The sequence below is a fragment of the Phasianus colchicus genome, chromosome 6 (genome assembly GCF_987193195.1).
Source record: "Phasianus colchicus chromosome 6, bPhaCol1.hap1.1, whole genome shotgun sequence".
Lineage (NCBI taxonomy): Eukaryota > Metazoa > Chordata > Aves > Galliformes > Phasianidae > Phasianus > Phasianus colchicus.
This window is the reverse complement of record NC_143441.1, coordinates 27264074-27290742: the sequence shown is the minus strand read 5'-3', so window position 1 is coordinate 27290742 and position 26669 is coordinate 27264074. Positions and strand designations below refer to the sequence as shown.

The following is a 26669-nucleotide window of genomic DNA, read 5'->3' as shown; positions in this document are numbered from 1 at the left end:
AGATTTTGATTCTTAACTACCTCCCCTGTTAAAGTGTTGTGGTTTAACACCAGCATCAGCTCAGCACCTTGCAGCCACTCACATACCTTCCCCAAATGGGATGAGGGAAAGAACTGGAATGAAAGCATGAGAGCTTGTAGGTTCTAAAGCCAGCATACTGTGTAAAGTAAAAGCTGCATGCACAAAGCAAAGCAGGGAATTCATGTGCATGAATTGTCTTAGGAAAACAAATGCCATCATTCCTAAAGATCCCCCCCCTTTCTCTTTCTTTATCCCAGCTTTTATTGTCCAGCATGACACCACATGATATGAATGTCCTTTTATTAAGTCTGAGACATCTGTCCTGGTTCTGTCCATTCCCAGCTCCTTGTGCACGCTGAGCTCCTCATTGGCAGGACAACATGAGAAGCTGAACAGTCCATGATTCTGTGTAAGCACTGCTCATCAGCAACCGAGATATCAGTGTATTAGCATCACTATCATCATCAAAAATCAAAATCATGGCATCATGAGAGCTTCTGTGAAGAAAGTTAACTCTCTCCCAGCCAAAATTGTGACAGTCACTCAGCTTGAAATTTTGCTGTGTCATAATATTTTGGGTACTTTCATGGAAATATGGGAATACCCTATTGTTCTTAGTCCTCCAAAGTCATTGGTCAGTTTTGCTGGCTCTGCTTTTACAACAGAGTATGATGCATGAAAAGCAAAAGAACATCAAATGAATATGATTACTATCCTATACCTGCCACAGAAAAAAAACTCCATAATTATTTTGACTCCATAAAGAGAGCTTTTTGTAGTTTATTTTGAAATACAAATAATTACTTCTACATGTGCAACTTTGCAAAATAAAAGCAAGTTCTATGCTTTACAAAAATGTCACAACACACTGTGCTTTTATTTAGCATACAAGCTTGCAAACAGGTCATGGAAATTACAAATTAAAAAAAATATATCATACTTAGATCCCTCTCATGTTTTCAAGTAAATCATAACCTAATTTTCAGACTATCCACTCTGCCAGCAAATCTGAAAGCAAATGCCTGAGCATTTATAGACAAAAATCTATATAGTCTACTCAGGAATTTGCAGAGTAACATCTGGTGTTATATCCAATCAGGAAAGACAGGCAATACCATATGGCATATATATTTTAATACTGTTCATAACATTGAATATCCAGAATACCATACTTAATGAGGTAGAAGAAGAGGGATGGAATCCATCCCTCACTAATAATTGGTCTAAAATATTTATTCCTAGCATAACCTCTCGCCAGTAGTATTTTGCTATAAACATGACTATCAGATAGGATTGTTAAGTAAAGCAAAATGATTTAGCATTGTTAAGTCCTTGTTTAGAGAAGAGGGACCAAAAGGAGAGAAATAAAAGCTTATATTTCAGGAAAACTTAGTATTTTACATTAAAGATTATGTTTTTCAAAACCTCTGAAATACTATTTTATTTTAATTCACTCCAATGATGTTATTTCTGCACAATAGGAATGAATCACAAATTTAAAGTTACACTTCCAAGCACAGAGAGTAAGCCAGCATTCTTCTCTGGGATGAAAATAGCAGTAAAAGCTTTGAAGAAATATAGATTACACCAAAACATACAAACTTTGACAACAGAACTCTTTTTTCTTTCCAAAACACTCAGAATCAATGATGATGAAATTGAGACCTTTGCACAGCAGCATTAAAAAAGGAAACACAGGGAAAAAATACAGGCTTGATTAGCAATACAGTGGGTTTTTTTGTTGTTGTTGTTTGTTTGTTTTACAGTGAAACAGTTTTTAATCAATTACTTAATAAATTTTCTCACAACAAAGCGCAAAATGCAAGCAGATTTCTAAAATCTGCAGTAAGATAGGTTACTCTACAATTTAAAAACAGAAACTAGCAGTGTCTGACAGAGCTGTTTAGAGAGATCATTATTTTACCTCTGGATTCTGAAATGCAGTTATAACAACCTGTCACCAAATCAGCTGAATAAATGGCAAAGTACTCTGACACAAAGAGAGCACTGTATGAAAACAACATGCTGATAAAGTAGCATTAGTAGTACTGTGAGTTTCACTTAAAACCAAGCCAAAGACTTCTTCAATAAAGGTATTGTACTGACAACCTTAACATATGTACTCCTCCAACAACAACCAATAGCCAAAGTCTTCTGCAGTTAACAAGTTGGTATGAATGAATAGAGGATATTTTAAATATCTGTGACATCAACAATATTTCAAGACTGTATTTTTATGCACTTTCTTTAAAATTCTCATGAAGATGATTACAAACAAAGAGACTCCACAATATCTAAGCTTAAAAGCCATATAAAACAATTACTGTATTTAATACAGTAAGAATTTTTTTTAAAACGTATAATTAATTTTCTTGTTCTTAGGTGCTAAGCTTTCCTTTTGTAACATTGGATTTATTAGTAATTATTTGAGTATCCCTTAAATGCTGCACAAGGCTATGACAGTGCTAGTTGTACTTCACAGCAGTTTTTACCACGCCAGAGTGTTCTATCTTGCAACTGCAACAAACAGAGCAGAATCCATCTGTCCCAGTGTTATTCCATAGCTAAGAATGAAATGGATAAATTCCAAACTTTCAGCTTGAATTTAGTGATTAAAGATCGAGTCTGGAGCCATCTGCTAAATTACAATAATCTGTTAGATGTCAGAAATCCTGACAGTGAGAAACAGACAGCAAAGACCTTCCAGCAATGAAAACTATTAAATAATTCTAAAGCATCATAATGACATAACTATTTCCAAGAGACTACTTTTATTTAACCACCAAAACGTATTAAGTGTATTCTAAAATAAAAGTACCAGGCTGCACTGTTCAAGTGCATTTTTACAAATATGTCAGTACTAAATAAACTTTAATACTTTGTAAACTAAGAATCTCTTAATTGCACTGGCCTAAGTAGAAATACTGTGTATATGTCCAAGTGGGTCATCTAGTATCTTGTAAACAACGTACAAAATATTTTATTGAATGGCAGTGAAACTGGAATGTTCACCTCACCAGTTTGTGTTATTCACTACACCCTGTGGTAAAAACATTGCTTAACTTTTCACACTGTACTGAAAAACTAGACAGGGACATTTACAGGACAAGCTTAAAATTGAAAAAAAGAAAAATTATTAAAAAAATTATTCACAAGATGTCATTGTACATGCGTGGTCTTTAAAATGGCTTTTATGCTGGTAGGAACAATTTCTTTATCTTTGCCAAGGCCCAAGATTGATGCAGTATTATCAATGCAGATAAAAGAAGAAGCGTGGAATCTACTAAATTGCCTTTATCCTTGAGTGGCTACAATGAATTAAATTTTAGTTTGAAAGCTTTTCCATTAAAGAGGTTTTAAAACAATAAATTCTTGTTTTGAAACTTTTCCTGAGACCAGTTATTTCTAAACACACATGACATTCTCTTCTTCAGAAATGAAACAGCAATAAAAAACACTCTCTAGATATAAAATCACAGTCAAAACAAATGTAAAAAAATCAGGCAGGCCAAAGGATTTCGAAATGGCAGGTTTTATAACTGAAGAAAGTCTCAGCAGTTTATTTTGCAAAACTGAGGAGCAAACTCCTTTTTGCCTGTATGTGAAGAAACTTAAAAGTATTTTTTTCATCTCGGGGTGGTAGGAACCACATGAGTAAACAATATTTTCATTACTTCTTTTCTATAGAAAATAGAATGGCCCTGAGAGACAGAAAAAAGAAAACAGAAGTAGGTTAGGCACTTAAAACTGCACAACTCCTATATAAAATCTTGAACCATCAGTCAAAGTATGGTAACTATTGGAACTAACAAAAGCCTATGTGAAAAACTCCCTGATGGTGCGATAAAATAGTTAACAAATAAAATAGCCTGCAATCCAAATGAAAATGAATATCAAAATATCTAAACTAATTCAGAATGTGTTTCTGTACATTTACCAAGCCTACTTACTAATATTATGTAGTCATTATTGTACAAAATAAACTCTAGCAGTCATTTATATTGTTCAAGGATAAAGGAGTAATCTTTCCCACAAACTCTCCCAAAAACAAGTGGGTGCAATGTGCCATTAAGCTACATTTCATCATCTTCTCTTTCTTTAAATTTAGGGGATTAGCTGCTGTTCCTCAACTGAAGCAAAAAGGCTAATGTAGCTATTGCACAAAGTTTTCCTGAAAACGAAATAAAATCAAGGCAATAATTTTAAACATTTTTCCTTTTTTGAAGTAGTTTTTAGTATAGCAGTTAAATCAGACAATGGCCACACTACCGGTCATTTTCTTAGAATATGTACTGTATAAATGAAAGAGAAAGAAAAGAAAATGAAAGATCATGAGCTTCCAGAAAGACATTCTACAGAACACTCTTACAAATAAAGGTAATGCCACTGATACAAGGAGGAATAAAACTTTAAGGAGGTTTCTACGATGGGAAAAGTTGCATCATTATACATTAAACCTTATCTATATTAAACTTTAAACAATACACCAAGATCTCGGCGTATTGAGGTTGGCACAAAGATTAATAAAGTGATACTACACATACATGCTGAAGGAAAAAGAAATAAGACAAAACTTCAAAACTTCTGCATAAAATATGAATTAGAATGGGAAAAAAAATCGGATACTTTTCACAGAAATATTTATCCCTTTCCATCCAATTAATAGTAAACTGCATATACATATATATTTAAATATTAAACATTCATTTTCAATTTAAAGCAAACAAATGATAGTTAACTATCTTCCTTGTAATACCTAAAAATTACAATCGAGGAAAATACAGCTTGTTTATTGTATTCAATTCTGGAAAATAAAGATCAGATGTTGAGCACTCAGTAAAGTGCTAGCTTGAATCATGCCATAAAAGACACGTAAAATTTTATTTTCTCAGTGAAAAAAAATCCCACAGAAATGAGGTGTTATTGTGATCTTCATAATAAGAAAAAACACTTGCACTAGATGTCCTGCTAGAAAGATCCAAATTTGCCATTTTCCTTAGTCAAAATGAAAAACTCACAGTATTATTAAATTAAATTATGAAAAAAAAAAAAACAAACCAAAGTTCTTGCACTTAAAGATTGTGTAGATGTGTGCTCATTCAGATTCAGTTGTTGCTTATTCAGATTACACTAAAAGTTCTTCACCTCCTTACAAAGTGGGGAAAAAGATGTTGCCTCTTAATGTCACGTATTTGATGATATCATGAGCACTACATGTGACAAGGTAGCTTGCAGCCTGGGAAGTAGAGCATAGCAAACCACTTTCAGCTTTATCAATTTCCTAATCTGGCATTCCAGGTCATCTGCAAGACCGCAGGCTTTACAAAAATCAGTAAATGTCTTCTGAAGAACCTAATATCTCTATGGAAATTCACATCAAGTTTTGCATCGCTTTCACGATGTGACTGACACTGAAAGTCTGTAACTTAAAAATTTAGAATACCATTACCAGAATGGTTCAGGCTTTGTTCTATAATTTCAGTTTACCTTTAATAAAAATTTTCAGATGCTGGCAGCATCTGAAAAAAAAAAAAAAAAAAAAAAAAAAAAAAAAAAAAACACCATCTTATTCTTCTCTTGGAAATAGTATTAATACAAGATGACCAAAAGGTGAACCTCTATTTAATGTTGCAACTAGGGACCTATGGCTTCTTCTCCAAAATTCTGAGCAGTTATTGAATGGGCAGCTATGATCTCAGTCACAGGGACAAACATCTCAATACAGCATCCATTAACCTACTAGACAGAAAATGGATAGGACATGAAAAATCTAGCACACATCAGATGAGAAAATGCAGTAATTACAAATACATAATTTCCATATTTCCATAAAACAAAAAAACACATAGATTATACAGAGGTTTTCATGAGTTCAGATGTTATATACAAAAACTGAATTTTAAAGAGCTAGTCTGAATGTTTCATTTCTCATCTATACTATATACTCATCTATACTATACTTCTTCACAACTCCACTGAATGATCTGCACTGCACCTTGCATTTGAAATATGTAAGACAATAGTCCACATCACATCAAACATACACTATATCACTGTGATTACTTCTAAGGAGCAAAGGTCGTCCATTCCAATAGTAATAGAAAATCCTCAGTTGGAAGAGACCCAAAGACCTTCAAGTACAACTCCTAGCTCCGCACAGTAATATCCAAAATTCAATCCCTATGTCTGAGAGCACTATCCAAGCATTTCTTGAACTCTAGCAGGCAGATCACTGCCCTGGGGAGCCCGTTCCAGTGCCTGACCACTCTCAGTGAAGTGCCTAATGTAGTTCTGTAGCTTTTTTTTTTCCTTCCCTTTCTCCTCCTCCTAATAGTTTTTCCATGAAAAATCCCCACTTCCTTGTGCTATGCCACTTTATTAAAAGGGTGATTAGCAATCAACTCTGTAATTGGGAAGTACATGTATCTGGGCAATGCTCACATCTCAGAAGAAAGTAATTCTCAACCTGAAGTTAGAATATAAGTCACATTAAAGCAACTAGGGGAACCATTATGTAAATGGCAGATACTGTGTTGTCTGGCACAACACTAATAGGTTGATTTATCAAGAAAGATTAGAGTTCACTAAGCACAGTTCAGCTAAGTGATAGCTGAGGGGCATGGCAGCTGACAAATACACTTCTTGAGGAATATAGTCATGTAGTGAAGAAGAAGATTACAGGAAAAGGCAAGTCAGCTATAACATAATGCAGCATGCAGACAGTAGCGTAGCCTTTCAGTTACAATGACAGAAACCCTACTATTTAAAATATTTACAACAAAAGTAAAGCAATGCTTGGGAAAGACATGGCAGATCAAGAAGAAAAAAAAAGGGAGAAAGGGTAATTATTCAGCCTCATTAAATTTTTCATCAGAAGTAGCAAACTATCATAGTTTGAACATTTCCTTTTTCATTAGAGAGCTTTTTAATATTGACATTCAACCAATTATGTTCAAACTAATTCCCAGAATACTGTGAAGATGTAGCTACTTTCAGAAGTTTTTCCAGATTAATGAACTGCATTATTTTTTCATTAGAAGCTGCAGTGTGCTCTGAGACATACATAGAGAGGAACAAAAAACACCCTGAATAGAACATACACTCCAAAAAGCCCTTGGCTTTCTTAACGAGTTTCTTTTTTCAGGGAGCCTTCTTCATCTTTACTTTAAAAATTCAAAACCAAAAGCCACGCTACTACTTCAAATGGATTCCTTGCTTATGACCCACTACAGCGAATTAGACAATTTCTGCGCTTATTAGCAGCAGACACAGGTAAAGTGATAGAACACAATTTATTTATTTATTTTTTTTCTAATTCTGTCTGGTGTTCTACACTCCAGTTTAAGCTGTGTTCCCTCTGTCGGTTAAACAAGTTCTCCAGCATTCTAAAAAATTAATGAACCTGAATCAATGATAACTTGTTTCTTTTTAAATATTTACACTGAAAAAGCAAATTAAAAGAAAGTAACTTTTTGATTCATTACAAAGAAAGGACATATTTGTTTTATAGCTTCTTAATGTATTTGGTCTTTCCAAAGTAAGTATCTCTCAAGTGGTAACATTTACATAAAAGGCTAAGAACATCCCTCTTAAACTAAAAAGAAACTGCAACACTGAATTGCATTAGCAAATAATATAGGCATCCCAGGAATGAAAACTTTTTTTTTAAAAACTCTTCCATTTAATACTTTAATTTAAGGTGCACCTTTTTTTTCCATCTGAATTTGTCCTTACATTCATATTTTATTTAATGAATGCCTGCCTCTAGGAGTGCTTCTAATTTCTTAAGGAGGGTTATATAGAGACTGAATTCCATTCATTAGTATTCATAGTGTGATAATAGTAAGCTTTGTAGATAATAACATATTTACTTGCTGAGAGAACAATATATTTTGAAAGATATGAGTGCATATGGAAGACTGCCTTTAGTTTAGAGAAGCAAGTTGTGGTTCAAATAAATTGACATAGAACCTTTGCCAGCAAAACAAACTTCAGTAGCAAGTTACCTATCAATTTCCTTAGCAGCTCACACCCAAACAAGTATTTACATATGATCACTAACAGCATTTACTTTACTTACAGAGACACACATTCAGCTTCATCTATTTTAGACTAATACTAAAGATTCCCCTCCAGTATGAAAATATATTTTATATATATATATATATATATATATATATATATATATATATATATATATTTAAATGACAGTGATGAAGAGATTTTAAAATCAGTAGATTTGGTCATTTTTAAGATGGCTGTAAGTAAGGAAGATGGTAATTGCTTTTTTTTTTTTTTTTAATTTGAAACATGTACATCTGTACAGTGAGCTTCCAGATGTAACTTGATATGTAATTTTATTACTTCAGGTCAATGTAACATCTTTCCATGCTTCTGCACACATACACTGTAGGGGAATTCAAATGCACAGGCTTTGTGCTTTTCATCCATATCATAGCCTTTGGTTAATGTTTCCTGTTTGTATAGTAGTAGTTTTCTGTTCACTAAATTGTTATTCAATCCTTTACGTGCAAGGCTTCAGAATAAATAGCTAAGAATATAAACCAAGAGCAACAACAACAAAAAAGCAACAAAGTTCTGAAAAATCTACTTCTCTGTCCAAATGGTAATATCCTTACTACCCAACTTAAGCTGCAGTTTATGAACCTTTCCATAAGGGCCTTAACTTCTGTGTTAAGAGAGAAACTACGCAATACACTGTTCAAGGGAAATTTAATATTTTCAAGGGAAGACATTTACTATATAACTCCCTCAGAGCAAAAGTTTCCTTTACTGAAAGGATAAGAAACAGAAAAAAAAAAAAGATGACACCTTAAAACAAACATTTTCTTATATCCACATAGAAAATCACAAATTTAGAGTTATTTCCATCATATTTAATTGATCAGACAAAATAATTTAAATCTGTGTTATAAAAGTAGACCCACGATTCAGCTATAATCTGTACTCGTTGACACTCATATATACCAAGTAGAATGCAATATCACTAGTAAATATTTAAGTTATCTCTAGAAATTTATCATGGTAACTGCTGATATGCTTTTCAGAGTTTCAGAGAAACTACTGTCATTCAGCACAGCCCATAGACTCTCCTTTCAGCTCACTACAAAGACACAGTATAGAAAATAACCTGAAAGTCTTATGGTTCAGGTGCCCAAGGTGTTCATGCTCATAAATCAAGTTGAAAAATGAAGAGCCACAAGCCATTCATCCATGTCAAGTTAAAGACTACAAATCTTCCTTGTATGCTCAGCTGCTTTATCACTCTCCCTCTTCCTCCTTTCATAATCTCTTGCATGGTATCAAGCATATTTTACAGGAACAAGCTGGTGTTTCCAATGATCCTGTCCATAAAGTAACTATAAAATGACTTTCATTTAGGGTTCAAAAAAAGATGTGGTGACATGGACAACTTTCAACTCTTCCTATAAGTTATAGCAAGCAATAGCAAAGCTGGAATTTGATAAAACAAGTTAGTAGTGTATTAATATTATGTTTCTCTTATTAGATGAGAATACAGATTCAAGATGTGCTGCAGTTAGACTGTGAAGGCTTAAATAACTCACCATTACATGCATTTTAAGGTAGTGCTATCTGACCCATAAAACAATCTTCAGTAATTGTTTCAGACTATCACACACATATCTACATGTGCAAGCAGGAGCCCATATGTATGTATTATTTGAAATGTCATGAGAAAATAGATTCAAAACAGATTCACTAGAAAAAGATATTTTATAAGTTACATAAGTTATCTAATCACATAGCAATTGCTTTCTTCTCTCAGCCTCTTCAGTTTCTTAATCTCAAAATTTCTGCATTAGACAGAAACTAACTGCTGGTTGCTTGGTCTTGCTATTCATGTTTGTGCTCTTCACTCACATAACTTCTTTCTTCATTGTTCCCAAATCTCTTCCATTTCATCCTTTTTCACTTGTACATGGCAAGTACTGCACAGGTGCCAAGAAGATGATATCTTGAGAACCATACAGTAACAATACCAAAACACACAACTCCATTTAGAATAATCAAACACATTCATATTAAGCTCAAGAGTTTTGCTGCATAGATAGAAGAAGGGATGACTGGCAAATCTGCCAGTGTGGAAATGTTAAGTAATATTTAAACACAATTCTATTTCTAAGAATGTTTTCTACTAAAGTTATCTTTTTCCCAACAATGCACATTGAAACTGCTAGGCAGACAAAACTAGATTTTTCATAACATTGTTTTCCAAGATTTTTCATAACATTGTTTTCCTCTGAAAACAATTTTCTATTATCTTCTTGTATGATATTTTGGGTATTAACTATTCAAAATACTTTTGTCAATTGAAGTTATTTGAATGTTCTATTACAATGTTAATAATTTATCTTTGTATCTTTGTAAACAGTCTCTTTAACAGGTCTTAATTATATAATCTTGTATAAAGCTGTGGCACATAGGAACACCAAAAATTGAGGAGAATTCAATTGTGCTAGGCACTATACAGACACAAAAGTCATTATAAAATAATCTCTCTTTTCTGTTCTTTCTCTGATGGCTTCGTAATAAAATAGCTATTCCCCAGCACACACAGGGAGAGTTACATTATTGCTCAGTAATATAAACATTTCATTTTGTATAACTCAGGAAGTAATAATATCTCATTAAGAAATTTCTCATTGGCTTAGCAGATGTCATCAATCTTTTAAAATGTTGAAGTATGCCTCATTACATTAGAAACCATTTCCAATTAATATCATAAAAAAAACTTTGTACAGTATACACAAAAGTAATTATCTCCTTCAAAATACCTATGGAAGACTCTTAACAGTATTTGGTTGATTGAAAGCTGGCTGTTTCCAAGAGCACCATTCTCCATTTGGACAAGTCAGTTAGGGCTGTGCCTAAACACTGAGCTCACCCAAACACAACAGTTTTTCCCATTATATTCCTTTGACATAAAGATACCAAAACAACCTTGGGAAAACACAAACACAAAGTGAGCTCAAAAAGCAGATACTGAGGGATAGTGACAACTTGAAAAATCATTCCAAAATGCACAGAGATATCTGATGCTGAGAGCCCACTGGTGGCTACAGTAGCTGCAGGATTTTGTGTGAAATGCCAGGCACTGGTAAATTTAATGCTGTATAGTATCCATAAGAAAGTGGTAAATAAAGGAGCTTCTAGGGTTATTTATGATAGTAGTAACAAAATAGCTCACATTAGCTTTTATTTGACTTGTATTCAGCAGGGGGTTGGAAGTAGAAGACCTTTGAAGTCCCTTCCAACTCCAGCTATTCTATGACTCTCTGAAACAGAACTTTAATAAAAGCAGCATCTATCTTACTCTGTAACCAAAAGCAAGAATCAGCAAGATAAAAATCCTCAAATCATATTTTACACTGATATTTTAAAAATCCTGAATTTCTCTTTTCATCCTCATGGATGTGGGCACCAGATCAAGTTCATAATACAGTAACTAGACCTCTATTTTCCATTGAATAGGTCCTCATTGCCTTCTTTCATCGCTACAAAGGACACCACCTGAACTCCTTTTCTGTCAGTCAGGACTCAAGTTAAAGTATCTTTTCTCATTCACTATTTTCCCTGAGACTCCACATCTAATCTGTCTCTTTAGATGATTCCTTCATAATCTCTTTAAAATCAAGAGTTTTCTATTTACTGACATAGGCTTATCCGTCTCTCATCTCAAGTTGCAATTACTGCAAAATTCTTTTACTCTGTTCTTGAACATAAAAAGAAAAAAGAGAAAAGCCACAGTGCTGAAACAAAAGGGGATATTTTGTGCTACATGATGGAGTTTTGGCAAACAGGTTGACATAGCCTTTGAAAAGTAAGCACTTTAACCAGAGAGCTATTAGTTCATTTCTCTCCCTCCTCTTTTGTGATCATGCCTGTCTGTAGGCATTTAGGTACATTTTGAGATGCCTACTGGAGTGAGCTTTTAGGAATGACTTCTGCCCACGCTCAGGCATTAATATTATCTAGGAACAGTCAGGCAAAAACACGCACAGTCATAGGCACATAATAAATATTCTTAATTTTTTTTCTTCAGTGAAGTTCATGTATATTAGCAACCAAAGTTGTTAGATGAGGAACTTTCTTCCCTTCAATTTCAATTCTGGCACTTTAGCCTTTTTAAAACAGAGCTTGCCTTGGAACATGTAACATTATAAAGCCTAGATATGTTCTATCTTTGGAAAGTATAAAACCAAAAGGTTAAAAATCAAAGGGGTTTTCAGACCTGAGTTTTTAATCAAGAACGAGAATGATGGGGTCTTAAGATCATTGACATCTTTAAAGAACAAGAAAGAATTGTTCTTAGGGTCTTCAGGTGAAGTAGGATGCTTTTACACAGTTCTCCAAGAGAATGGAGCCGAAGATGTTACAGTTTGAAAAAGCTCAAAAAGAGCTTAAGGAGAGCCCTTGGCGTGCAGGGCCTGTAATGACCTTCTAGCCCCACTAAAAGCCACTTGGCTCACTGATCTGACAACACTAGGCCTCAGTTCTCCCAGGAGAACTTATGATACTCCATATGTTTCCTATGCCCAAATCGCTTCCTTGTCTCTGAATTTCCATTGCCTCCCACTTTGAGCAAGTTATTATCTAAGGATCTGTTCTTACATACCATACTGAGATGCAACCATATAAAATTGTAGACTTATGTGTTCTCTGGATAGAGACTGTTATTCACAAAAAGTATATATAAAAGTTTACCTTAGTTTGTTAAAAAGAAATGGGAAACAGCCAAAAGCAATTATTATGCAGTAGACTAAGTTCGTGTGATCACATGCCTGCAGATTGTCCAAATAATTCAGCAGAGTTATACTGATCTATGCTACCTGGAACTTGGTCAACAGTGTTTAAAAAGTCAGTGATGTTAAAGGTATTACTTCCTGGATTTTATCTTATTTCTTGAAAAAAATAAGTCATATCAACTCAATGCTGTATCTCCCATTTGAAGAGCATAACATGCATTAATTCCTTCAAACTGTCAGAAGAAGCAATTTTACAACGTGATCGAACCTTGCTGATTTTGTGCAACTCTTCAATAATAATATTAGTACCTGTAAAGCAGGCAACACACCCAGTGGTGACAGCATATCACAGATCACAGCAGCAGCTGACTTAAAAATAAATGAAGCACAGGGTAGAAATAAAAAGACTTTTGATGCAGCTAGAAATGCTTATGCTTAGTCAGTTGCATGTAGATAATGGATATACATGGTCTGCATCATGAAATAAAACCCAAGAAAAATATGTAATCTTTTTTTCTTGATTACTATGGTAATCTTTATTTAGGAATTACTACCCCTCACTGCATTACTCCAAAAGTAATGCTTCCTATTTATTTTCACAAAAACTACAATGGGTACAAAGAGCACAATAACATTATTTGAGAGAGCAAATTCTCAGCTACAAAAAAATATTTTTCAACATTATCACCACCACTAGCTATGTATTTACATCAGCAATAAACAAGAGCCTGCACGTCACACTCATAACAATCTGCGTCAGTGGAGGTGGCCCACTGTTTCATAGCTGCTATGACGGCATCATTGCTAAGAAAACATTACCCACACAGTCCATCTTTCATCAGCTCAAACTTCAAAGTCAGAAGGTGCCAAATACAAACATTACGGTGGATGCCGAAGGACAGCCCAGCCAAGATTGGCCACATGCTCCACTCTTCCAATTGGTATGTTGTCTGGTATTGTTGTGTTACAAGAGAAAGGCTTTCTTCCCCTCTAGCCTGACACTGGAAGTTCAAAACTTCTGTTCACTTAGAACTGCTATGCAGTGGTCAGAGATGATGGTCTGTTGAGATGCCAAGAAATCTACACGGATCATCCCTTCCCTATCCCAGAAGTCAGTGCACACCACTTTACCCACCAAGGACATCTTAAACTTTTTAATCAATGAGGAATTCACATTCTTGCCACTCCATGGACCATTGTTTTGACTCCAGCTCAGAATGGTGACCCATTGTCTCATGTTCACAGGACCCACCTGCTGCAAACTTAGTGGTATTCCAACATTACCACCATCCTTTCCAATGCACTGAAACAGATATCCAGATCCACAGAGAGTTCCCTAGTTGTAATCCACCAATTTGTGCAAATGAGCAGAACAAGGCATTCTTCATTCTGTGGTGCGACTGTTGTGCATGGCCATCTAGAATGTGGCTTGTCTTTTATGTCACTGTCATCACCCATCACCTCATTGAGCTCACATCCACTGTTCGGTCTCCACAAACATTCAGCAAGCATTGATGAATGTCAATGGGTGCCATTTTTTGTTCATGGAGTAAAACAGTTCCATAACTTTGCTTCATACATACTTCCATGTCAGCACAATTTTGTCAGACTGACCCTCTAATGCTGTCTGTCACACAGCAACAAAACGTAATGGAAGGCTCAGCCTCTACTGTCATACCATCAACATCTACTTCTAATATAGAATTGGCCAGCATAATAAAACAGGAGGCATTTCTTTTGAACTCTTGTGTTAATTCAAAATCTTAGCATATGGCAAGCATAAAACAAGAATGTAAGTTGTTCTTGAATATGAAAAAAAAATAATGAAAATGGATGATACAATTTAATAGAAGTTAACACAGTGCTTTTTTTACTGAATTAGGGTACAGACGTGTATTTTTTCTTTTTCTAATGCATAGAGTGTTCTTCAAAGCTTTGTAAAAGTTAGGGCAGAATAAGAATTTAATTTGAAATATTTGAGGAACCCATAGAAATCAAACACAGCAATGAATCCAAAACAAGCAACTAATTACAAATCATTCAGCTCTGAGAGGTGCAACATAATAGGTCATCCCATCCAAGCAGGGGTTCCAAATGATCTAGAGAAAGCATCTTTATTTTGAAATAGATCATTTTATTAACATGTAGATCATAAATGATCAAGTGTTCTTCACGCACAACAAATGTTTAAAATAAAAACATAATTCAAACTCCATTTTACCATAGTATTTTTAATCTTTCATGCCTCATGAAAGTTCCCACTATGCTTACCACTTTTCTACATTTGATTTGTATGCAAAGTTTTATAATATCCACAAATGCCTGAATTATTCAGATACTCCTTTAACATTTATATTTGATAAGACTTTGTGAGCTATTGTTGTTATATATATTGTTGTTATATATATATAAACATATATATATACATATATACATATGTATATATATATATATATATCATTATATAATAAATATATGATATGTTGCATGTTGCATGTTGCATGTTGCATGTTGCATGTTGCATGTTGCATGTTGCATGTTGCATGTTGCATGTTGCATATATGATATAATGATATATATATCATATATATATGTTATCAGAACATAATGAATAGGAACATCTCAGATCCTTCCCACAAGTGTACTCTCACTTCTTTTTGTTATTTCCCTAAATTTGCACACCATATTTTGCACTAAATCCAGAGAGTCTCAATTCACATAACCATTAATAAACAGCTCAATGTCCTGGCTGATAAATATTTTTCAACTTCATAACTCCAGTGTTCAGTGATGTGTGTCTACCTCACATCAGAGAAATCACCACCTCTTAATACAGTACATTCTGTTCAATGAGTACTTAAGAACTGCTATTATCTACCTCAAATCATCAAGCAGACAGACACAGCAGCTCAGCTCTGGGATCTAGCTGTTTCTTCATTTTGCTGTACAGAGCCAGATATTCTGCACTGTTGAAGACTTTGCTTTGGTTTATTTTAATGAAACCAGATGGTTTTGCCCAGTGACAAGGAAAACAAAGCCAGCTGCATATTTCTAGATGAAGAAAATACACAGCATGGAATGCGAACATTTGGTAAGAAACCTGAAGTTTAAGGACTAACAACTGTGATCAACTATATCCATCTAAATGTCATGCAGTACACTGGAGGTCTACTAACATCATAATTCCAGCATAAATATGCAAAAGCAAGTACTCATTCTCACTACTCAAGATTTTGAGAATTTATTCAATTCCGTTTCAGTTGGAAAAGTATAAATAATAGTAATGGCACCCATACTGTGAAATGGTAGAGACTGGAAGGGACCTCTGGAAATCATTTGGTCTAATCTCTCTTCTCAAGTATTGCTTACAACACTTTCCATGCTGAACTGAAGTAAACCATAAAAGTGTTATCCTGAACTTTACAACATCCCTTGGAATTTTATTGGAGTACATAGGAGAACAGTTGTAGATTGAATACTTCTCAAGGTTATAACTCTATGTTCTAAAGTACAAAGAACAGTCTCATAACTCATCCTCAACCCTAAAATCCAGAATCAGGAAACTACACCAGGTATCACAATTGCTATTTTATAAGAGAAGGAATCCCCAACTCAAACCTCATGACATCTGCAGATTATTTTCTGAGGCATTCTTAACAGAACACACTGCAATAAGATAACATAGAAGTCATGGAGTAGCATACACTATGACACTTTTTCAAAAACTCTTCAGAAACAGAAAACAGATACATGCAAGCCAGTGCCAAACTAAATTTAGTAACAAAATCAGCATGTTTCTCAATAAATGGACATATGTCACAATCATAAGGGTTGGAAGGGAGCTCTGGAGATCATCTAGTCCAACTCTGTGCTAAACCAGGTTTCCTATAATAGGCAGCAGAGGAAAGCCTTTAAATGGGTTCTGAATATCTCTAGAGAAGACCTCACAACCTCACTGGGCTGCCCTTTCCAGTGCTCTGTCACACTCAAAGTAAACAATTTTTCTCCTCATGTTCATATGGAACTTCCCATGTTCCAGTTTGTGACCATTTCTCCTTGTTCTGTTACTGGGAACCACTGAAAGGTTCCTGGCTTCATCCATTTGGCTCTCACCCATGAGATATTTATAAGCATTGATTAGGTCCCCTCTCAGTCTTCTCTTCTCCAGGCTGAACAGTATCAGGTCTCTCAACTGTTCCTCAGAAGGGAGATGCTCCAGACCCCTTATCTCTGTGGCTTTCTGCTGGACTTTTCCTAGATGTTCCCTGTCTTTCTTGAACTAAAGATCCCAGAATTACATACACTACTCAGTACTTCACTAAAAACATGTGTCACAAAGTACACACAAATCAAGCTGATTTACTAGACATAATCTTAGCCACACATTTCTGGGACTTATTTCGCATTCACAGAAAGAAAAGTTAATATTGTCTCAGTTGCATGAGCTCACTACTGCTCAGTTCAATTTTATATCATCTCCTCTAGTACTTCAGCTGAAATTTCAATGCTTTGTGCTAGATATCCCTTCAGATCACTGATGAGCCGTTGTCCTACTTCTATTTCTAAAACCTACCCACAAAGAGGAGAGGGGGGAAGAATCAGTAATATCCTTACTATACCAATTATACCATAAGGATATGACTTCCACTGCTAATAAAGCCACAAACATTTCATATACCACTTGAAGACAACCAGTAGATTAAGACAGTATTTGTGTGATGAACTTAAAAGAAAAACACTGGCTGAAAGCAGTTAACATATAAGGATTGCTGATCAGTGTTAGGGATGATTTTGGCACCCTCTTTCTCCTGCAAAGAGGAGAGGAGAATGAGAGAGAGACTAGAGACCAAGACAGTAACACAGAACTTTACCTGGCTGAAAAGATATCAATTATTCTAGATGTGTGGCAATGTCTAGTTCTCCCCAGGAGAAACACAGACAGCCCCTCAAAGCCACAAGGTTACAATCAAGTGAAGTGGTATACTGCTTCATTACAAGCACAAGCTTATCATATGACACAAGTTCAAGTTGTTCCTACAGGCTATTCTGTTTCCCCTCTTCCTCCTGATCGAGAATAAGACTAATTTAATAAAATATAGGAAATTGAAAAGCAATACATTTTGTTACACAGTCAATTTCTGCACAAAGATAGTCTATGTTTGTCAGACAAAGCTACCTGCAAGAACTCCCTCAGTGTATAAATGAAAAGCACACAGCACATCCAAAGGTATTTTCTCTCTCTCTTTTTTTTTTTTTTGACACAAAGGAATAGCTAAGAAAAGGAGTGCAAGGATTTAATTAGGCTTCTAATGCACTACCTCATTCACTCTATCTCGTCATTCACTGCTAGAAAAGAACAGCTCTGACTTGTTTTTCATCACATTATTGTCAAATCACTGATGTTACAATATTAAAAATTATACAGTGAACATGCTTACACTATTCCTTACTGTGGGTTAAACAGAGTAGAGAAGTCACAGAAAGGAACGCTTAGAAGCACAAACTAGCTGTTCAGTAGACAACACAATTATATCATCATTCTTCTAAAGAAAAGTTCTTAAGAAGGGAAAAAACTTGGAGAAAACAAACAACCCAGTTTTCTCCTGGTTTCACTGACTTCAGAGCACGTGTGCTATAGGCAAAGTAAACAGCAACTCCATAGCAGGTCAGGACCTCATTTTCATTAGTATCAGTTAACTATAATTATTATACTCTATGTTACTATTAACATCTTCAAATACAATCTATTAAATGGATACAATAAGTTGCTGGAGAGTTTATTCTCCAAATGCCTAGCAAATGCCTAAATGCAAATGCTACAATTATTATTATATTTTCCTACAAACTTGTGCACCTATTTTCTCCCTTTAAGCATGTATCAAGTATTTAAAAATCTATAATGGAAACAAACTACGTTTGGAATTTTTCGTGGTTAAAGAAGAAGGAAAAAAAAGGTAATCAGTACGATTGTGCTACTCATCTTTCAGAAGGAAGTGAAAGTTGCAAAGGATTCTCCCTCAAATTTCTCTTTCTACCATTATTGGAAAGCCTGTCTTCTTGTTTAAATGAATTCCCTTTTAATCCTCTGCTTGAGCTGCTGTATGGATAGAGCCTCTTAAAAAATTCAGGATATTGCTGCGATTGTGAATTGATCTTTTTTCATTGCAGAAGGCTCCATCCAAGAAAGAGACCATCTTCTCAAAGTTGTTTTTCAAAGAAATGATTAATTTGCACTCTCTTACTATCTTATCATTAATTAATAGAAAAGCAAATTTTAAACAAATGCCTGCTTTTAGGACTAGCTTATTACTCAGTGTATAGGAAAAAAACTGCCAAGCCAATGTGAATTACTAACCAGTTTTTTTCATTTCCATGCTGAACTGGACACTTGGAAGGCTTGAAATCTTACATAGGAATTAGCACTATATTAGGGAACTAAATTGCACATATTCCTCCATGTTAAGATTCTGAATTAGTTTAATACACTGATGGACACAAGACAGACCCCATTAATTTTTAAAGCAAAGTTAAGGTTGAAACAGTGTTACAACTACAATCTTTAAAACATACACATAACTCATTAGCACCAAAGTAAAGGAAATTATCTATCTAGCGTGGTGCTGAATCCACATAGTCTGTTTGCCTTTGGCTCTTTGGTTATGAGATCTGGCATCAGTTGGATTAATTCACCTAATCCATCATTAGCTTTCATGTGTCCTATATACTGTGCAACAAACCTAAATTTAACAAACCCAACTCCCCGTCAATTACCACACTGAATATATTACATGTCAGCACACAGCATAAAGATTAGACACGCTGCGTTACATCCTTCTTTGTGAAATGCCAATATTTTTAGAGCAGTATTAACACTGCTGACTCCAACTGTAACAAATGGTCCTTTCCATTGTGATCAGGCATTAGAGCCCTGACCTTTGCTATTTACATACAACACAAAGATAGTAAATAAAATCAAAATCCTCAACACACCCAGAAAACACTTTACGGGGTCATAAGTGTGGGGTTTTTTAATTGCAATATTTGCTTGGCTGGTGGAACCCTGGTAAGAAACCCAATTTGTTTTCCTAGAATCCTGTGCATTATCATCACTAACACATTTAACTTTCTTTCTCTGCGTACACAAAGCACACAAAAAGGTTACAGCTTACAACAGAAACTAAACATACTGCTACTATGTTTGTACAGCATCGTTACTTACCGGTCTTCCACACATAGACGGACGAAGTTTGAAATTCACTCTGTGCTCGAGTGCCCCAGCTCCCCAGCAGCAGGACCACCAGCACTCCCATGCAGCGGGCTGGCGGGGCGGAGAGCCCCGGCCCAGGAGAGAAAGCAATGTTCCCCTCGCTCAGCCCCATGCCTCCAGCAGCCTGCTTCTAAAGCCCGCAGCCGGACCGCGAAGCCTTCTCCGAATAATATTCCCCTCTTCAAAATTTCTTCGCAGGGAGAAGCAGGCTGGAAGCCTCTGTCTTGCTTTTGTGCATATCAGTTGCAAAGGAAAAACTGTTTAACACACGGGAACAATAGAGTCCTTGCTTGCTCTCGCTACAGCGGCTGCTGCTAGTATGGTTGCTGCTTCACGCTCTTCCATTCAGCGGTTAGTAGCAGTTTTCCATCAGCTAAAAGAGAGACAGCTGTCCGCAGGGGGCTCCAGCTGACTGAGCAGGTTATCTTGCACTGGGAGGCGGCAGCAGTCATTTACACCAGCTGGAGAGAGCGAGACAGAGAGAAACAGGGATGAGGAGGAACACAAATAACCCGGCGCTGTAATCTCAACACAGAGTGTGACTGCAAAAACCTGGCTTCCCAGGCATCTCTCCCTGGAATAGCCCAAATGACACACGCTAAGAAGAAAAGAAATCATCATCACACGTGCTTCAGAAACACAAGTCATGCAACCAGAACAGATAAACTGGAGCAATATTATATTAATTAGGAAAGCATCACACACTTGACCTGAAAGCAACATACATGCTACGTTAACCATTTTGTAAGCAACAAAAAATAAGTGGTTACTCATGCATTAAATACACATTTAAGTCTCCACAGAAGGAAATGAAAGGAATAACAAAACAAAACAAAAGAACAACCTACAACTTTATTTGCATATTTGTCAAATCTGTTTCAGGTAATAGCTTGCAGCTACTGTATGTGGATGTGTAAGCACATCATCTCTGTGGTAGATGAGGTCTGCATGTAACATATAATGCAAAATAACATCCCTTCCTATCCAGTAAGTATGTACACATATATACATGTATAAATGTCAACTGTGTAATTTGAAGTAATTTGAAGATCAAGTTATCAATCATTTTTAAAACACACACCGAGTTTTACATATGAAAGTATTCAGGTTACATTAGCCTGTCATGATGATGCAAAAACGTGCAGAGAGACAAAGCTTTTAAATTAGGCATTCTTATCTCTCCCACCCATTGCCCAGAAAACAGACGCAGTAACAAGCCTAAAGATCAGGTTTCAGACATCTATAAACTGCAAAGCAAATGAGAAATTTTCAAGGAAACTGTTACCCTATCCAAAAAGTTCCATTCAAAATGCATGCAGCCACAAATTAAAAAAAAACAAAAAACAAAAAACAAAAAAAAAAAAACCAACAAAAAAAACACCACTGCAAGAGCACATGATCCAGAGTTTTAAAAGGATGGAGCTATTGTTGTTTAAAGAAGAAACCTTCAGTGAACCTCTCTTGGGACGCCTGTCATTTTGCACAACCTTCTCAGATTCAGCCTTTTCACATGCATTTGATTAAAATCAGCCATGATCAAATAATTCCCAAGTCTTTGCCTGTTTAAATATTCTGACATCAGAGCAAATTAGCAATGTTGAAGGTTGCAAATTTGTCTTTGTTTACTTTCCACTCTGTTACGCCTCTAAGAGGGAATTAAAGGCTCAGGGAGCTCTAGCACTGTGAGGCTGTGATTAAGAGAGATAAGCAAGTGTGGATTACTGTTCCTCAGCTGTTGAAAAACAGGCAACAATCAGGAGATTATAGGTTGATAAGGGATACATAGAAAGCCATGATCTTAACAAATTTACAGCATCCTGATGCAGAACTTGCAACCTCAGCTAAAGCACTTCTGGAAATAGATTTTAATTGCTCCTACTACATCATACTATGTTCAGTTTAGGAAGCATTGGAAACCCTTTCATCCTGTGTTTTATTGAGCTAGACAAAATACTGTCAAAACAGTATCCTCTGAGTTTATAGAATTGTAGAATTCCACAGGTAAATGCAAGGTTAAGTTATGCACATGCACACTGTTTTTCATACCACACTGAAAGTATTAAAATATCCAACCTAATGAAGATAATGCAATCTTCATAATTTCTGAAAAATATTACAACAAATTTAAGGGCTTAAAAAAGTTTTATAACCACCAGGAAATCTGTGGCAACTTCATTGATTTGTTCAGTCAAGTTAAAATACACGTTACTTATACGCTCCTTTGAAAAATTAAGATTAAAGATGTTGGCTTTTTAGCAGGAGATATACACAAGGAGGAAAAAGATATATTCTATGGGGTGACTAGGGGCACAGGCACAGAGTTATTAACAGCAATGGATTCTACCTAGAATTTTTATGAATGTCTAAAGAAAACCTCTGAAAATATTTCGTACATGACTCAGATCATCCGGAAACATTATCAGGAAACAGATCATTCATATAGTTCATTCAGTGGTTTTTGACAGCAGAACAAAGCAGCATCATGCAAGAGTGATACACATACCCAAACATTCAAACATTTTTTTTGTATTTATGCAACAAAAGCACAAACTTTTAAATTTTTGATAAAGATTATGAAAACTAATATTTGCACACTACTCCTTATGGCTGCATTGTTTTTCTTCTAACAAAGATCAATAAAGTACAGAAAACTAATTTCACCTTCATTGGTAACAAGCTATGTTGCACTTAAAAGTGTTCAGAAATGTGTCAAAGAGAAAGAAAAGAGGCAAAACTTGGAATATTTCTTATGTAGACGTAACTGTAGTAAGGATTCTTGAAGAGCTGTCTTTGGTAAACATTCAACTCTGAGCTATGTTATTTTTGCAGCCCAAACATCCATCTTTTAATCAGAACAGGAAAACACAAGCAAGATGAGAATAGGTAGATGCCTGCAGACACCCTAACCTATCTTTAGGAATTAGGCCTCAGCCACAGGAGACTGTATATACAGATTGTATGCTTCAAATGTACTAAATGAGCGTGTTGCTGGCAGCATTTTCCATGTCAGTGTGCCCAACATATTCTAACCTATTTGCTATCGTGTGCAAGGGTCTTCCCCCAATGCAACTACAATTTCCAGCCCACAATGATCTAATTATGATCTAATGATCATAAATAATCAACTGTTTGCAGTTTAGATGTTCCCAAATACAAATTTATGTACTTCTGAAAAGAAACCTCTGACAAAGCATAGAAATAAACTACAATCAACATTAATCTCTGTATCAGCAGCATAACAATGTCAGTGTTGTACCTTAGAGCATCAACAAATGAATCTCGATAGACTTGTATTCACATACATTTATTTATTTGAGGCACTGCAACCACATGGAGTCAGTAAACTGCTCTCATAAGTAAATGGCAAGCTAGCACTTTTTTGTTTTCTAGGGGAAAATGACTGATCTCAAAGACATTCATGAAAACATGAAAACAAGGTAGAGTTAGTCATAAAATATTAGAATTACTTTGTTCTTGTTTTCTAGCATTAAACAGTCAGAGGATGACAAAAAAAAAAAAAAAAAAATGCACCATATATTTTATTTAGTGAAAAGAGAAATGAGATCAAAATACAAATTGTATAGCCACTGTGTATGAAAAGTTGCCTGTCAAACAGAATCTTCCTGCTAGTACTAGTACATCCCTGTACTAGATGGCAGTCCCATTTCATAAATCTGTCTCTGTTTGTGAAATGCCACGATTAAGAGCTTCAAGATCATCTTATGTTCTGTGCTGAAGACATATTCCTGAACATAGTAAAATTAAAAAGCATAAAAAGACCACAACACACATATGGCATATCAGCCTCTAGACTCAACAATACTCAATAAGATGTGTGTTCAGCATCTCTTCTGTCCTTTAACTCTGTAGGCCCTGCATAAGCCAGCAACTTCAGTAAAGCTTCAGTCTGTTCTTCTAGATGTATAGGAAATATTTTACAAACTCTTCCATTTTCCTTTCTAAATTGTCTGTGCTTTGTGAATACTCAAACATCAGAAAATTCAACCAGATTCTAAAGAATGAAAATTGTTTCATTTCCTTTGTAGGATATTTAAACTCCTCCTAGTCTGAACTTTGATTATGGAAATTTGTATCAAAGAAGATGTTCTCCCTTCACATAGCTATGAAAAGAACCACCATTGCCAAAAATAAGTAAGTTGACTACCTCTCACTACCTTTCTCTAGAAAGAAGGATTAAAATAATAGAATATCTTGTGTTGGAAGGGACATGATCAAATCCAACTCCTGGTTCCACACAGAACCACCCAAAATTCAAATCCTATACCTGAGAGCACTGTTCAAATGCTTCTTGAACTCCCACAGGCTTGGTGCTGTGAACATTGCCAATGGGAGCCTGTTCCAGGGTCCAATCACTCTCCTGGTCAAGTACCTTCACCTAATATCCAATTCCATATCATACCCTTGAGTCACATCACTGTCAGCAGAGAGCAGAAATCAGCCCTTCTCCACTCCCCTCATGAGGACTTGTAGGCTACCATGAGGCCTCCCCTCAGTTTTTTTTTTCTCCAGGTTGAATAAACCAAGGGACCTCAGCTGCTCCTCATACACCTTGCTGCCTAGACTCATACCCATCTTTGTTGCCCACCCCTGGATGCTCCCTAATAGTTTTCTGCCTATCTTATATTTTAGGACCCAAAATTGACACAGTGCTCACACTGAGGCCATGCTACTGCAGAGCAGAGTTGGACAATCCCTTCCCTCAATAGGCTAGTGGTTCCCACACCCCGCAATATGGTTTTAATGAGTTTCTTACAGGCAATAACCAACAGATGCTCATTTCTGAGAAGAGTTCTATATTTTTAACCTATTGACCTGATTCAGTCATATTAGGACACTCCTGCATACACCCACTGTAAGGATGCAGTGGGCCCTTGGATATATCCACTGTAAACTCATACAGTGCACATCTGACTTTTAGAAAAGGCATTAGGTGTGGCATGTTACCTTATCTGCTTATTTTGAAAGCTCCATCATCTAAACAACCCAAATAACAACTCAAATGAGCTTGTTTTCTCTCTGTCCTCCTGCATAAACACTCTCACCAAGACTTCTAGCTCTGCATTTTTTAAGACCCTGACTAACTTGCTTGTAAAAATTTTACTACAGCTGGAAGTGATTCTCTTGAGAAGAGACCGTCAAGAATTTTACAAGAGAATTCCAGACAAGAATATATTGTACAGGGTCCTTTCAGGCTGTGGAGTTTTGAGCACCTCCAGTAGACTCAGTAGTGGTCTATTATTTTTCTCTATATGAAAGCTGGGGAGCCTAATTAGGGAAGACACAAGAAATACGATGCATGTGAACAACTTTTGAATTTATCATAACATACTTTATCTCTCAAAACCTGGCAGATTCATTCCTGAATTCCAAAATGAAATGTCTTGTACAAAACTTGTAGCTGAAAAAATTACTCTTTAGGGAACCTAAGCATATAGCCTCTAGGTGTCACACTTGACCATGTCATAATATACTACTTAGGGATTTCTAAATCTTACACAGAAGATAAGAATGAAACAGACCTTGATGTTATCCTTTCAAGGAATGATATTATTAAAAATCTTTCTTTCATTTAAAAAAAAAAAAAAAGAGAGAGAGAGAGAGATTAGCAATTTTTTTTTGCCTCTTTCATACAAGTCACACAATGTTTGTTTTTGATGGACAAACTGTTTTGGAAAACATTAGTAATACCGCAATGTGTCTTAAGCTTACATCATTCTTTTGAAGAATGGATTTTCTGGACAAATTGGGAAATTTTTAAGTTATATATGTAAGTTTTGTAGAAGACAGAGTTATGCATAAGAAATCACTTATCACATAAAAATTAATAAACATTCCAATGTTTCTAAATAATTACTTCAAAATCTTTGCAACAAGAAAATCTTATTTTTAGAACACGAATGAGGATTCTACATGCATAAATGCACAAGCAGCAGATGTCAAGAGGGAAAAGATTCTATCCAAAGGGACTTGGACAGGCTTGAGAGGTGGGCCCATGCCAACCTGATGAAATCCAACAAGGCCAAGTGCAAGGTTCTGCACCTGGGTCAGGGTAAACCTAAGCACAGATGTAGGTTGGGAGGAGAAGGATTTAGGAGTGTCAGTTTGATAAAAAATTCAACATTGGTTAGCAGTATGCGCTTGCAGCCCAGGCCAACTGTATCCTGGGTTGCAACAAAGAGAAGTGACCAGCAGGTCGAGGAGGTGATTCTGCCCCTCTGCTCTGTTCTCATGAGACTTGACCTGGAGTACTGCATCCACTTCAGGGCACTGAACAACAGAAGGACACTGAGTGGTTGGATTGGGTCCTGAGAAGGGCCATGAGGGCTGGAACACCTCCCCTATGAGGAAAGGCTGAGAGAAGTGGGACTCTTTAGCCTAGAGAAGAAAAGGGTCCAGGAGGACCTTACAGCAGCCTTCCAGTACCTGAAGGGGGCCTACAGGAAAGCTGAGGAGGAACTTTTTAGAAGGGTTTGCAGCAACAGGGTATGATTTTAAACTGGAAGAGGGTAGACCAGATATTAGGAAAAAATAATTTACTGTGAGGGTGTTGAGACACCAGAACAAGTTGCTCG

General features: G+C 35.8%; 1 protein-coding gene across 1 annotated transcript in view; it reads right to left on the bottom strand.

Annotated features, from left to right (window-relative positions):
- THSD7A (thrombospondin type 1 domain containing 7A) overlaps positions 1–20202 on the bottom strand; it is a 193127-nt gene extending 172925 nt beyond the window's left edge. Inside the window, exon 1 of the mRNA XM_090142742.1 lies at positions 20029–20202. Coding sequence (XP_089998868.1) covers positions 20029–20188 — 160 coding nt within the window. The 5' untranslated portion in view covers positions 20189–20202. The remainder of the gene's footprint in view (positions 1–20028) is intronic.
- Positions 20203–26669: the final 6467 nt, after the last annotated feature.